Source organism: Coregonus lavaretus (assembly GCF_964263955.1).
Source record: "Coregonus lavaretus genome assembly, chromosome: 29".
Classification (NCBI taxonomy): Eukaryota; Metazoa; Chordata; class Actinopteri; order Salmoniformes; family Salmonidae; genus Coregonus; species Coregonus lavaretus.
The window spans coordinates 12,158,819-12,174,300 of record NC_140016.1 but is presented as its reverse complement, the minus strand read 5'-3'; the positions used below and the strand labels follow the sequence as shown (position 1 = coordinate 12,174,300).

Genomic DNA, 15,482 nt, shown 5'->3' with positions numbered 1-15,482 from the left:
AGCCAATGTTAGATAGTAAAAACATAACATAAAACTATGACATAGAATGTCTGAATTTATAACTATCTTCTTGCTTTCAAGTCGAATAGATCAGCCAAAATAGATTAATGGCTACCAATTTGGACTATAATAGCCTGGTAATAGCACAGACGAACTAGCTAGCTAGCTAACGTTAGCTTGCGTGTCAACGCTAAAAAAAAATAGCTAGCTACAGTAGCTAGCTAACTTAGCTGCCCCCGAACAGGTATCTACTAAAAGTAAAGGATATTTTACTGAAGAAAGACCCACATCTGACTTACATTATGGCCTTTTCTTCTCTATGGAACTAGCTAGCAAACTGTCACAAAACTTTCTGTGTCGTTTTCCTGGCTTTAGCTACAGTAGCTATTAACTAGCCTGGCTACCTTCTGATTTTCGGTTTGTTTGCATTTCAGATCGCTTTCTGATTGGCTGGCTACGTCATTATTTACATTTTGGGGCATTCATTGAAAGAAAAAATAAACATTAGGATAGTTGTGTAAGATGAAACAAAACACATTTTATTAATTCATACATTGTCTCTAGAAGGATGTACAGTAAAGTAGATACCTCCTCAGCACTGATCTTAGTCTAGTTTGGAATAGCAGTTGACTCTAGTGGCCACTTTGCATTGTACTGCAAGACATAATTCCTGCCCTACAGTTCTTATCAAACCAACTTCTTTGCAATCAGGAAGTCTTTCAGTCTTTTGATTTACCAAAATCCAACTGATAGTACAATGGAAGTCTGCACAACAGCCCACCACAAAACCTTCCTATTGGTTTCTTCACTGATCTGGCGAAACGTCTCCTCTCGTTCCTGTGAATATAAATAAAAGGGTTGGTGAATAGTTCATTCTGGACCGTTAGTAGGACAGGCCTAGTAGCTCAACACAATATTTGTTGTCTTCATGTATTGTACTGTAGGCCTAGTTCTGATCAAAACAATAGTCTGTTTTGTTCTGAAACTAGAATTTTGGAAAATGACCCTTTCATAACAAAGTGTGTTTGTGATTATTTCCTTTTTGGTGATGTATAACATCTGGTCTCTTAGGTGCTTCAGGCTGTACTCAATGGTCTGGACTGTGTCTTTGTGCCTCTCAGCACTGGGGTCAACAGAGTGCTCTCCCATCTGAACATCAAAATGAATCCTCTGCGTTGGAGATATCAGAAAAATATTCAGATATGGTTGTGGAGCAACACAGTCCAGCAGACTCAGTGCAAGTATGGTTGAACTCACCAGGCTGTCACTGGCGAAAATGGAAAACCTTAGAGTAGAGTTGGACTGCATGCACAACCAATGTGAGCCAGAGGCATGGGATGTGAATGTGAATTTTCCAAATCTGCCATATTTTTTTTCATTAATGTCTAGAACCAAAAGAAAAAGGAGAACAATATTAAGAGTATGTTTTCTCTGTTTAAGGAATGCTTTTATGTAATCAGGAGAACATGTTTGTGTTTAGAGAGTTGTCTGGGTAGTAAACTGCTCTATAGGCCTCCGTACATGGTGCTCTGGATCACAGTGATAGTCAGGCCAAGAGGAGGGGAGTTAGGGTTCTTTTTCACAATTCTCCAAAATAAAATAACTGAGAAAAACATAACACTGACAGATGATATTCCAAATGTTTTATTACATCTCAATGTGCTTTAGATTGCTTGGGAGTAAACCATTATTACATTAAAAGTAGAGACGATTTTTCTAATTAAGCGTGCAAATACTACTAGAATATCAAGCAAATTTCATATGCCTCCTGGTTGACTTCATCATGATCTATGCTAACCCATTTCACTCTTTAATTGGGTTGACTTCATCATGATCTCTGTTAACCCATTGAACTTTGTGGTGTTTTTCTGATAGGCTGAGATACAGCAGGGTGAGATTGAACCATACAGAACAATTTCCTCCTCTCCACCTGCCCATAGAACTCACCTGTCAACCATGCAGAACAATGTCCTCCTCTCCACCTGCCCATAGAGCTCACCTGTGACCAGCATGTTGCCTGGAATCTCCTCAATGAGCCACTTTTCCTCCTGTTCACCCAGATCAAAGTACATAGCAGCCGTCAGTGCCAGGTAACACAGCATCCACAGCCCAATGCCCCTCACATTCATTTTGACACACAGTATGTGACAAAGTTAAATGAGTATAATGAGCCTTATGGTTGCTGGTGTGCAGGCGACCACTCTGGTGTGAGAAACTGACACCTGCTGTTGCTGCGACCGACCCATCCAAACTGTGCATCTGAGTGGGCACCCAAGGTCAGCAGAGAAACTGATAAGCCTGACCAGAAGTAGAAGCCCACATGTATTGATAAAGAAACATGAAATAGTTCACTTATTAATTACTGTCCACTGTACCATCATGAAACCTACACTCTTAGAAAAAAGGGTTCCAAAAGGGTTCTTCAGCTGTCCCCCATGGGTTCTACCTGGAACTCAGCTGGTAGAGCACAGCGCTTGTAACTCCAAGGTAGTGGGTTCGATCCCCGGGACCACCCATGCACAAAAAAAATATGTATGCACGCATGACTGTAAGTCGCTTTGGATAAAAGCGTCTGCTAAATGGCTTATTATTATTATTATAACCCTTTAGGTTTCCATGTAGAACCCTCTGTGGAAAGTGTTCTACATGGAACCAAATAGGGTTCTACCTGGAACCAAATGGGTTCTACCTGGAACCAAAAATAACTCTTCAATGGGTTTTCCTATGGGGACAGCCGAAGAACCCTTTTCTAGATAGCACCTTTTTCCCTAAGAGTGTACTCACATAGCATCTGCAAAGACTGTCCTCCATCAAAAGCCAAGAATCTCTGTCTATTTTTCCTGTTACTTTTCCCAGTAATTTTCCATCAGTTTTCATTGGTTTGAAATAAGACCAACACTTGAGAAACAACCAGAAATATATGAAGCGGAAGGCACCAATGGGCCAGATGTAGGCGATGATTGCAATTGCTTGGAGTCAGTCTATTTCTCAGGTTTTCTGTAGCTTAGGGGTTTTCTAGGGAAGAGCTCATTTGTGCTACATTGTAAGACAGTTTGTCATATCTTATCATGGGACATGGCATGATGAAGTATGTCAGGTATGACTGATGAAAGCTTTGGCATAGATAGCAAACAACATCAATGAGTAACAAAGCTTTTCATGACAGGGACACTCCTTTGAGATCGTTGTGTTTCATAGACCTATTTTATGCTGTGGTGTAGCATGATGGATTTTGTTGATTGTATGAAATATTTTTGCTTTACATCAATTAGAAATAAAATTGCAATCAACTTACATGTATTTACAGTTTATTGGACTTACAAAGAACATACATACAGACAGTCTACTGGTTTTTTACAAGGAGGTATACTTTCTCTGACAAGTACGCATTTTGCAATTTCTCTCTGATTTTGACAATATCTCAATAGCACGACCGAGTGTGAGATTTCTACTGCTTGTTACTGTACAGTACAGGTCCAAACCCTGTAAATAAATATATTCTCTGTAGTAGAGATCATAATGGAAAGCAATGCTTTATCTGTAAACACACATCTGGTCTGTTGTAAGTAATGAAGCCATTGAAGCACCATGACTTCTCTGTTCTCTGAGGTTTTGGGGTTGACTGCCTTATCGTCTGTAACAGGGGTATTCAAATCTTACCCTACAAGGTCCGGAGTACTGCTGGTTTTCTGTTCTACCTGATAATGAATTGGCCCCACCTGGTGTCCCAGGTCTAAATCAGTCCTGGATTAGAGGGGAAGAATGAAGAAGAAGAAGAAGAAGAAGAAGAAGAAGAAGAAGAAGAAGAAGAAGAAGAAGAAGAAGAAGAAGAAGAAGAAGAACAGTGGAACTGACTTCCAGGTCCAGATTTGAATGTAATAATTATTTTTCAGACTCATGGCTAGCTACCTCAGAAAACCCAATGACGTAGGGAACATTCATCACAAGGGAGAACTATGGGCAAAGTTTCAAGACAACCTCTTCATTCCTCTGGCTACACAATAATTGCCTGTCTATGACCCATTTATAAATCTTTCCCAGTCAGTGGTGGCTGGTGCCACTTTCAATTGAAGGACGGGCTCATAGTAATGGCTGGAGTGGAATTAATGGAACGGCATTAAACACATGTTTCTAATGGTTAGATACTGTTCCATCTATTCCATTCCAGCCATTACTATGAACCGTCCTCCCCTCACCAGCCTGCACTTTTCCCAGTGAATAGGCTAGGAAGCCCAGCGAGAAAAGGGTGAATTTCTACAGCTTGGACTTCTCCAGTGGAGATGACGGACGCATCTTTCGTACTCTTTGTCGTCTTGCATGGCCTCTTATTTTCTGTTTCTTACCCTTGCCAGCCAGTCATAAGCAGTTATCAGGGATGCATTTGTTCTCCTCTTCCAGTGGGGGGCAGACTACCCCATTGTTGGCTGGTTGTAGGTGGATGTAGCGCGTTCTGTGGCGCACCCCTGAGTCTCCGCATTTGCCTTTGCACAGGCCCCAGGGTGACCATACAGACACCTCACAGTCCAGAGGGGTGGAATCTAGTGGGAAGGACACCAGAGATACTCTGTTAGCAATATTTTAGCAATCCAAAGAACACTTGAATTGCAAGAGACCAGAGACCTGTAACACTTGAGCGTGCAGCAGTAAGGGGTGATATGATTTCAGTGACCCTTTCTCTAGCCAGGCTCAGGGGCCCTCTGTGTGTGTGGTGGTCTGCTGGAGTTATAACATGCCACAGAAGGATAAGCCCTCAGGCATAGGTTAAAATGACTGATTTAGCTAAGCCACCCAACACCATTTCATATGAAAGACTTGATTTATTGTCTGATACTAAACTTTTAGTTCATTTGCTCAAACAGAAAAAAATAGTTTATAGAATATTTCCAAGTGCTATGTAAAATATAGCTGTAAAACTGTAGAATACAGGACATTTTATGATTGTATAGAATTTACAGGGTAACCAAATGTATTTCGTATATATGCCAAATTAAATCCCAATGTAAGGAAATTCTTTAAAATATATGCTTTTATATATCCAAAGCTCTTAGCTGTACATTCCTGGCTACGGTTGCTACATCTGGATGGACTTTTATTGAATAATTAAATTACAGAAACTTGACTTTGTATGTTTGCCAAGCCCCCCCCCCAAGTTATGAGCCTGTAAAATGTTGATATCTAGCACAGATTTAGGTTATTTTTGGAGAATTAGAGAAGCAGAAGGATGGAACATGGAAATAAAAGCAAGGCTGGACTACTTGACATCAGTGCTGAGTGGCAGGAAATGTCCAATGCCTTTGACCTCCTTTATCCTGTGTGTTGCCTGGTTTTGATTTGCCATGGGCACAGAGGAGCAGCTCTTGCTGACTCCAACACAATGGATCCGATTACCGCTAGGCTTTACTTTACTATTTTTTGCCAGATCAGATTGTTTTCTATCAGAGGGGTAGGATTGGAGGATAGCAAGCAATAAATATTAGTTATGCATTTTCACTGTATTTGTTTCTTACATGTTTCTTGCTTACTTATAAGAGAGTCCTCAATCTCATTGCCAATCTCATTGGCAGTCTGGTTGAACTGGGTGGGCTCCATAGGTATGCTGAAGATCTGGTTGTTTTTGGTCTTTGTCAGGGTGACCTTGCCCATGGGTGGCAGATTCTTCAGACGGGGATAGTAGAAGGAGTTGGCAGGATGGCTTGGAGAAGATGACGTTATCTGGAAAGGACAAAATCAAGTCGTGTTGTCAACAACACTGCTGGTGTTGATTACCGAAAACTGATATAGCATCATCACTATCATACAGTATCCACATGATGATGAACCATGGGCTCTTTTAGATTTACCTGTGTGACTTTGTCCTGAGGAATGGTCTCAAAGTTGGGAGAGGAGAAGGTGAAGCCGCTGTCAGTGCCTGCATCGTAGGGGTACAGCTCCAGTGTGATGCTTTCCTTCCACTGGTCTCCCTCACACAGGTTAAAGCTGTCCACTCCCAGGAACCAGTCTGGGCTGGGAACTATCCTCACTATGAAGGATAGCTGTAGAGAGAGGGAGGAGTAGGATGGGTTATGTGTTGACGTTTCTAGGAGTACGCCTAACAGTAAACTCAAATTTAGTGCAGACAGTCAAAGGATCAGCAGTCTTAATCTGCTCTTCATTATTCCGCACTCTCATCTTTCCAGAGCTTTCCTCAACTACAGTTCCAACAGAGAGTTCCAACAGAGAGTTCCAACAGAGAGTTCCAACAGAGAGTTCCAACAGAGAGTTCTAACAGAGAGTTCCAACAGAGAGTTCCAACAGAGAGTTCCAACAGAGAGTTCCAACAGAGAGTTCCAACAGTAAGAGTTCCAACAGTAAGAGTTCCAACAGAGAGTTCTAACAGAGAGTTCTAACAGAGAGTTCCAACAGAGAGTTCCAACAGAGAGTTCCAACAGAGAGTTCCAACAGAGAGTTCCAACAGTAAGAGTTCCAACAGTAAGAGTTCCAACAGAGAGTTCTAACAGAGAGTTCCAACAGAGAGTTCCAACAGAGAGTTCCAACAGAGAGTTCCAACAGAGAGTTCCAACAGAGAGTTCCAACAGTAAGAGTTCTTTTTGCTGACATATTTTATTGGAAACCTGGTGGCCAATAATAAGAAACTGTAACTGGTCCCAAATGCAGACTCTGAATGTTGTGTAGAATTATTTTTATTTTTTTTATATTACGGTTGTTAGCTTTGGGCCATATAAATGAGAGTTGGCAACTGAACAGCAAATATATTAATCTACTAATCTATACCTACTGGAACACTCATAAAAACATTTTATATTAAAAGTTGGTACAAGGTTTAGAATATGTTGTGTAGGTTTGAGATAGCAATCTCTCTATGACAGTATACTTGATTTCTGGTGTAGTCTCGAAGAGACAAACCTTTAGAAAGGTTCTTCAAGTAAACAGGTGCACATTGAGAAATGTATATTAGATTGATGGACATTGAGAGAGGTATATTAGATAGATGGACAGTGAGAGAGGTATATTAGATAGACATAAATCGAGATATGTATTTTAGATAGATATTGAACGCTCTGTGAAGTTTACTTACGAAAGAGTGCCTTGCAAAGACCTCGAACTCTGAGGTCATCTGGCCCGTTCCCCCGACCACAGCTGGAGCGGAGAACAGCCCATAGACACTCTGGATGCGTTCCCCAGCCGCCTCCACCTCCTTCATCAGAGTCCAGGCCTCGCCCTTCTCAGAAAACTCCCTCACCCCGTTGCTTGCAAACGCATTCCGCTGCCAGATATGATAGTCTGAACTGTGGGTCACCCCTGGAATGGAAGAATCACACAACATATTACATGGATTGTTTCCTCAAGTTAGTCTAGCTCTTAACTAGCAGCTCAGAATGTATTTAAAAGGTCTGCTTTTCAGGCACACTGTAACCTAATAGTAATGGATTGGATTCATATACTGCTTTTCCAGGTGCTCAAAGGGTTTTAAATTCTAGGGGAAATGGGGAAATCTGCAATGCATGTCTGCTACCATAAATTTAGTATTTTTTCATACCATGTTTTATTAATGAATATAGGAATCTATTACAGTATAGGATTACTATTACAATATAAACAAAGGGAGTCAGATCACAGGCTAATAAGGGGACATTTTATTTAACATTTAGCAGACGCACTTATCCAAACTGACTTACAAGAGCAATTAGGGTTAAGTGCCTTGCTCAAGGGCACATCCACAGATCTCTCACCTAGTCGGCTCGGGGATTCGAACCAGTGACCTTTCGGTTACTAGCCCAACGCTCTTAACTGCTAGGCTACTTGCCGCCCAAAAAATATTTCACTTACCAATGAGAGGGGACCACTGGGCAGGGGGGCGGTAGATTGGGTACTGCTTGGGGAAGGAGGTTTGGCTCCACATCCCTGTAAATGTCAGGCTGTACTTAGCAGTGGTGTCTGCCATGCACACCGGGTCTATGGTCACAGGCATGGGGTGGACACTCCCAAGCAGGGTCAGGGTCAGGCTGGCTAGCCAGTGCACCACACTGCTAGTGCTGCTCAATTTCATGCCACTTTCCATGCTTGTTACTGAGCTGGAAAAGAGAGAGGGGAATTTCAGGTTCTGCACCACTTGACTGGGCAACCAACCACATTCGTTCTGTGTTGGTTTAAAGTATGTGGTCCATATGACTGAGGAGACTCAAACTCTCGCTTAGCCTAAACCCAGTGCAACAATGTGAGTGAGAGTGAAATGGGAAACAGAAGCAGGTCAGATGCAGACTTGAAATCAACTTAGATGTCTATATTAATATCTGTACTGAGAGAATTCTAAGGTGTTTGCAGTCTATATATGATCATTTGTCTTCATTCATATTATTGCATTTGAAATGTACCTGTAGGCATTAGGCTACATGAGTATGAACATGCACAGCTAACCTACTGACAATGAAAGCCTAGGAATATAACAGCGGCGACATTAAGTCTGACAATTCACATGTGAATTGTCAGACTTCATGAATATAAATAAGCTTATGCCAATAGGAACATCATGCATTCATAGAACACTTGTTCAAAACATTTAGACGAGTGACGAATAGCTTTTGCTTTCCACACATAACACCTACTCATTGCATGCATGCTTGTCAGATCCGCACTACACAAAGGTACATTTGACATTCAGTAAGGCAGTGCTTGAGACGACAGAGGAGTGGGTACTTACTGAGTTTGCAGATACAGATGTGGTTATCGTTGAAGTTGAAGAGTGAAATGTAGAGGATAGGAGTGCAGGAAACCACCTGTGCCTGGGCTGTCTTGAGGAGGGACTACGAGACCTGAACGCTTCCCTCAGCTATTTATGCCTTCCAGAGGTCCCCTCAGTCGAACAATATCAATAACCCCTGTCCTGACCCCTCCCAGCTTCACTGATGCATGCTCCACATTAGCTCTCTCTCCTTCCCTCCCTCCCTCCCTTCCTCCCTCCCTCCCTCCCTCCCTCCCTCCTAGTCCTCCCAGGGTGTGAGTTAATAGATCATAGTTGGAACCAGGAGGTCTAGTTTACAGTGTGAGTGGAGCTGGAGCAGGGACCACGCCTGCCTGTGAAGGGCCTCTTGGTTTTTAGGCAAGCAGAGTTGTGGGGAAGTGGCTTGGCCGGCGGACAGCTTGGCGGTGGGAAAGGGATGGGGAGGTAGCCTGAGCCGGCAGCCCTTCTAGCCCACATTCAGGCTAACAGCTCCAGCCTGCTGCTGTAATTGCTTTCACATGCTCACGTTTCACCTCCACGGCTGCTTCTGCTGCTGCCGCTGCTGCCCTCCCACTCCCACTCCCACTCCTTGCTCTTTAACTCCAAGACTAGGGTTGTTTGTAAGATTCTGTTGATTAAGTTCCAGAAGTTCAATCAGAAGTGCACGTGCAGTATACATTCTGTCGTAAAATCTTGCAAGCAAGCAATTTATTTTGCATCAATGTGAGTGAGGTAATTTAACGGATTATCAATATTCAATATGTTGATATTTGATTGTACCATATGCACACTGTATCTAATGATGGCAAGGGCTCAAAGTAATGTGAGTGGTCTGCTAAAACTCTAACACTGATGAAACATATGTAACCTTATTATGTTAGGATGTAATAAATACCGGAGTCAAACATGGTGTGACTGCAGGTGTAGGTCAGGAGTGGCAGAAGAGGATACAAAGAAAGTGTTGTTGCAGCCATAAACACAGCGCCATGGCTCTCTGGCTGTGAGATGTTTAGAGGGGTCTCCACACAACCACACCTGGACAAAATATTGACTGATATCCCTTTGACACTTTTTTCTTTATCCCTACGGCACCAAACATTGCCCTTAGCGGTCGTTAGGCAATAATCACCTCCAATTTCCGAATGTAATTTCCTTGCTATGTCACTTCCATCAAAATATCAAGCCATATCTTGACGGTAATGGAAGCTGCAGACAGGCAGCAGGTGGGATATACTCCAATGTGGTGATATGCTATACATGTTGGCCCCTTTTATCGGAAACATCTGCCAAAGTTGTAAAATCCTATACAACTTGCTTAACGAGACTCTCAGCGTCTATGAAAGCTCTACTGTGCCTACTCATATTCTTTTTTAATCTATGTTTGAATAAGCCTCTGTTCCAGTGTTGCTCTGTGTATTCAGAATAGCAATTATGAGATAAAGTTTGTTGTTTAAGTTCCTTCAAGCTTTTTGCATTAATTGAGCCAATGTGAAAGATTTTATTAAGGTTGGGGTTAGGGGAAGGGTTAGCTAAAAGGGTTAGGGTTAGGGTTAGGGTTAGGGGAAGGGTTAGCTAACATGCTAAGTAGTTGCAAAGTAGCTAAAAAGTAGTAAGTAGTTGAAAAGTTGCTAATATACTAAAGTTGTCCGTGATGAGATTCGACCTATGGGTTGCTAGATGTTCGCGTTCTACTCCGACCAACCACCCTCCTTTCGTTTTTGCCTTAAGTAACCTTGTCTTATGTAACCATACCAAACCTAACATATCAAACTCATTTGAGTGTCCCAGATGTATGTTTACTATGTTACATCTAGTCTATGAGACCAGACTGGAGAGAGAGACATACATCATGGGAGGATGAGCGGGGATTCTCACAGACATACAAGTGGGAGAAGAATTAGAGATGTATAGAGACAGGTCTGATATTCGGATTTACATGCACCAACACAAATCATTTAGGGATAGAAATAGAAATGAAGGTTATAATAATGTAGGATACTGTATACATAGCTAGATCAGTGCCAAAACTCAATTAACTATTTAACCCAACTCCTAACCTTAACCCTAACCTTAACCCTAAGCCCTAGCCTAGCTAACGTTAGCCAGTTAACTAATCTTAGCATTAGTCACATAGCTAACATTAGAATTTGAAATTGGAATTTGTAACATATCATACGTTTTGCAAATTTGTAAAATATTGTACATTTTGCAAATTCGTACTGAATGGAGTGGATTTATGTACATAATAATACAACATGCTCTGAGATCAGGTTGCTCTCTCAGGCTCTGTTTCTCCTGTTGAACACAGGTTCTCCTCTATTGACCCACTAAGTGAGAGCCCGCTGGTATTCCAATCATCCACCTCTTCCACCGTGGGAGTCGTCTGACTCCGGCCGGAGGTATAAAGAACATGATTTACAGGGCCTCTCCAAAAAAAACGAGAGAGATTTGTTTTCCAGCATGGGTAGCACTTTTTACAGGGAGCTTCGCCCTCTCAAATGTTAGTTTGATATATAGGCCTTTGGCACTGCACAATGCGGTTATATTTCATTTTGTGAAAGTGCAAAATCCATTTCCTCAGCAGGACTTGAAAACAGTAAACCCCATTTAACGTAGTCACCTGTGTTTTGTTTACAGGCCACTTCCCAGACGGACCTGGACAATCTACAGAACCAGATATCAAGATGGTATGATCACATGTGGGAACCACATGCACCAAGCATGAAGTATGTAAAGGTACTGTAGTATTATAGACAGTAGTTTGATAGAACGTGATGCAGGCTAGCATAGTCCTGTGGTGCTCAGAAAACTCTGCTGGTTACATTAGTGCTGTGACCTAGATTCAGTTAATGGATGCCTATCAGCTAGGGGGCCTTGCAGAAAGAAGGTAACAGTGGTGTAACAGTAGTGTAACAGTGGTGTAACAGTGGTGTAACAGTAGTGTAACAGTAGTGTAACAGTGGTGTAACAGTGGTGTAACAGTGGTGTAACAGTGGTTCCTTGCCAGATACATTCCCATGTCTGTTATATAATATTTGTCAGAAGACAATAATTAAATCTCACCCCATGGCCAACACATTCATGTTTTTAATACAAATAAATCAATAAAAAGGATCAGTTTCAATTCGAGCGAGAGTTGCGCTTATGTGTTCTGATAGGTACCTGGCCCTCGAAGCCTGTTAGTTAAAGCTCTGTCGACCGGCCCACATAATGAAATACTCACATTGATACAGATGAGTTCATAGCCGTATGGAGAATCAGAGAGGAAATTGAAACTATTTGGATAGTAAGTTCTTCACTTGGCGCCGCGTTTCAGCCAAATCCCACTTGGCTTATAATGGGAACCACTAAATGACATAGCGCCTGATTAATGTGGGATTTACTTTCTACTGACTCTCCTCCCTGATTGGGTATACAGTGAGGGAAAAAAGTATTTGATCCCCTGCTGATTTTGTACGTTTGCCGACTGACAAATAAATTATCAGTCTATAATTTTAATGGTAGGTTTATTTGAACAGTGAGAGACAGAATAACAACAAAAAAATCCAGAAAGACGCATGTCAATTTTTTTTTACATTGATTTGCATTTTAATGAGGGAAATAAGTATTTGACCCCCTCTCAATCAGAAAGGTTTCTGGCTCCCAGGTGTCTTTTATACAGGTAACGAGCTGAGATTAGGAGCACACTCTTTAAGGGAGTGCTCCTAATCTCAGCTTGTTACCTGTATAAAAGACACCTGTCCACAGAAGCAATCAATCAATCAGATTCCAAACTCTCCACCATGGCCAAGACCAAAGAGCTCTCCAAGGATGTCAGGGACAAGATTGGAGACCTACACAAGGCTGGAATGGGCTTCAAGACCATCGCCAAGCAGCTCTGTGAGAAGGTGACAACAGTTGGTGCGATTATTCGCAAATGGAAGAAACACAAAATAACTGTCAATCTCCCTCGGCCTGAGGCTCCATGCAAGATCTCACCTCGTGGAGTTGCAATAATCATGAGAACGGTGAGGAATCAGCCCAGAACTACACGGGAGGATCTTGTCAATGATCTCAAGGCAGCTGGGACCATAGTCACTAAGAAAACAATTGGTAACACACTACGCCGTGAAGGACTGAAATCCTGCAGCGCCCGCAAGGTCCCCCTGCTCAAGAAAGCACATATACATGCCTGTCTGAAGTTTGCCAATGAACATCTGAATGATTCAGAGGAGAACTGGGTGAAAGGGTTGTGGTCAGATGAGACCAAAATGGAGCTCTTTGGCATCAACTCAACTCGCCGTGTTTGGAGGAGGAGGAATGCTGCCTATGACCCCAAGAACACCATCCCCACCGTCAAACATGGAGGTGGAAACATTATGCTTTGGGGGTGTCTTTCTGCTAAGGGGACAGGACAACTTCACCGCATCAAAGGGACGATGGACAGGGCAATGTACCGTCAAATCTTGGGTGAGAACCTCCTTCCCTCAGCCAGGGCATTGAAAATGGGTCGTGGATGGGTATTCCAGCATGACAATGACCCAAAACACACGGCCAAGGCAACAAAGGAGTGGCTCAAGAAGTAGCACATTAAGGTCCTGGAGTGGCCTAGCCAGTCTCCAGACCTTAATCCCATAGAAAATCTGTGGAGGGAGCTGAAGGTTCGAGTTGCCAAACGTCAGCCTCGAAACCTTAATGACTTGGAGAAGATCTGCAAAGAGGAGTGGGACAAAATCCCTCCTGAGATGTGTGCAAACTTGGTGGCCAACTACAAGAAACGTCTGACCTCTGTGATTGCCAACAAGGGTTTTGCCACCAAGTACTAAGTCATGTTTTGCAGAGGGGTCAAATACTTATTTCCCTCATTAAAATGCAAATCAATTTATAACATTTTTGACATGCGTTTTTCTGGATTTTGTTGTTGTTATTCTGTCTCTCACTGTTCAAATAAACCTACCATTAAAATTATAGACTGATAATTCCTTTGTCAGTGGGCAAATGTACAAAATCAGCAGCGGATCAAATACTTTTTTCCCTCACTGTAGTAATGGATGACACTAATTTGCCAGGATATTAGTGGTTTGATGACTGTTGTCCCTCCAGCAACCTGCTGCGTCCCCGCATGTGTTTCTACCTGTCCTTGTCTCAAGGTGTACACTGTCCTTAAGTCCAAAACTATTAGATAACAGGATATGGAGAATATGGAGTCTATGGAATCTGTCTATGTCGTGTTCAGCAGGGTGGTGGTGGAGTTTACCATTCACTAGGTAAACACATACAGTATACCATTCACTAGGTAAACACCGACAGTATACCATTCACTAGGTAAACACATACAGTATACCATTCACTAGGTAAACACAGACAGTATAACATTCACTAGGTAAACACATACAGTATACCATTCACTAGGTAAACACAGACAGTATACCATTCAGTAGGTAAACACAGACAGTATACCATTCACTAGGTAAACACAGACAGTATACCATTCACTAGGTAAACACAGACAGTATACCATTCACTAGGTAAACACAGACAGTATACCATTCACTAGGTAAACACAGACAATATACCATTCACTAGGTAAACACAGACAGTATACCATTCAGTAGGTAAACACAGACAGTATACCATTCACTAGGTAAACACAGGCAGTATACCATTCACTAGGTAAACACAGACAGTATACCATTCACTAGGTAAACACAGACAGTATACCATTCAGTAGGTAAACACAGACAGTATACCATTCACTAGGTAAACACAGACAGTATACCATTCACTAGGTAAACACAGACAGTATACCATTCAGTAGGTAAACACAGACAGTATACCATTCAGTAGGTAAACACAGACAGTATACCATTCACTAGGTAAACACAGACAGTATACCATTCACTAGGTAAAGACAGACAGTATACCATTCACCAGGTAAACACAGACAGTATACCATTCACTAGGTAAACACAGACAGTATACCATTCACTAGGTAAACACAGACAGCTTTCAGTGTGGTGTGCGCTGACACACAATGCTGACATGCATATGGGTCTTTCGGTGCGGTCTTTCAATGTCAGGACCATAAAGTCGTGAAACTATTCCTCAAAACCCAAACCTAGCTCTCTTCAAGGATCTTTGAAACACTCTGTTTTTAGCGGGTAACTCTAAGAAGGGTTCATTTAGATTTGATAGGTGCAAGCGTTTTACGAGACACTCTCAATGGACTACAATGCCTTATTTTCTCAGAGGTTATTACAATAGTGACAATTTCTCACATTTGTTGCCAGTGGAAGGGGCTTATAAGGTTGAGAAGGATGTCTCTTGGTGTTCCGTGCTGTCAGTGCAGTTACTGGCATTCTCAGGTCTAAATATTTATGAGAGCAGATGGAAAGATTATCATAGAGACAGTTTCATTGCCTTCCCCCATTGAGGCCAATCAGCTATAAGTCTACAAAAGACGTTGAAATACATCCTTAAAAAGGATGTTATTAAAGTATGGCAAAGGATTTGAAACGTTAATTTGAAACTGTTCGCCCTGAGCTGTGTGTGTGTAAACAAATGCCAATGAAATTAACAAATAATTCAGTTTGAGTTATAGCAGAGACATATTTCATCCTCAAGTCACTAGGAGAGAACGTTTTGTTTATGTTAAAAAAGTATATCTTATGTAATATACGCAATAATAAAGTTACGCTTGGTGTTTCCCATAGCATTACCGCATTTCCATTGGACTTACAGAGGATTTGAAGTAAATTTGACTGAAGTGTAAGGTCAATGGACT

The 15,482-nt window shown here is 41.9% G+C and overlaps 2 protein-coding genes across 2 annotated transcripts; both read right to left on the bottom strand.

The window, feature by feature from the left end:
- Positions 1-732: 732 nt before the first annotated feature.
- LOC311105023 (transmembrane emp24 domain-containing protein 9-like) lies at positions 733-2,129 on the bottom strand (the record flags this gene model as incomplete). The annotated part of the gene is made up of 3 exons (XM_084147003.1): positions 733-837; positions 1,258-1,385; positions 2,000-2,129. 3 exons carry the CDS (start codon positions 2,127-2,129, stop codon positions 733-735), a joined length of 363 nt encoding a protein of 120 aa, XP_084003129.1.
- Positions 2,130-4,356: 2,227 nt separating this feature from the next.
- spon2b (spondin 2b, extracellular matrix protein) lies at positions 4,357-8,059 on the bottom strand (the record flags this gene model as incomplete). The annotated part of the gene is made up of 5 exons (XM_084147002.1): positions 4,357-4,538; positions 5,523-5,712; positions 5,841-6,032; positions 7,076-7,299; positions 7,828-8,059. 5 exons carry the CDS (start codon positions 8,057-8,059, stop codon positions 4,357-4,359), a joined length of 1,020 nt encoding a protein of 339 aa, XP_084003128.1.
- Between the last annotated feature and the right edge of the window lie 7,423 nt (positions 8,060-15,482).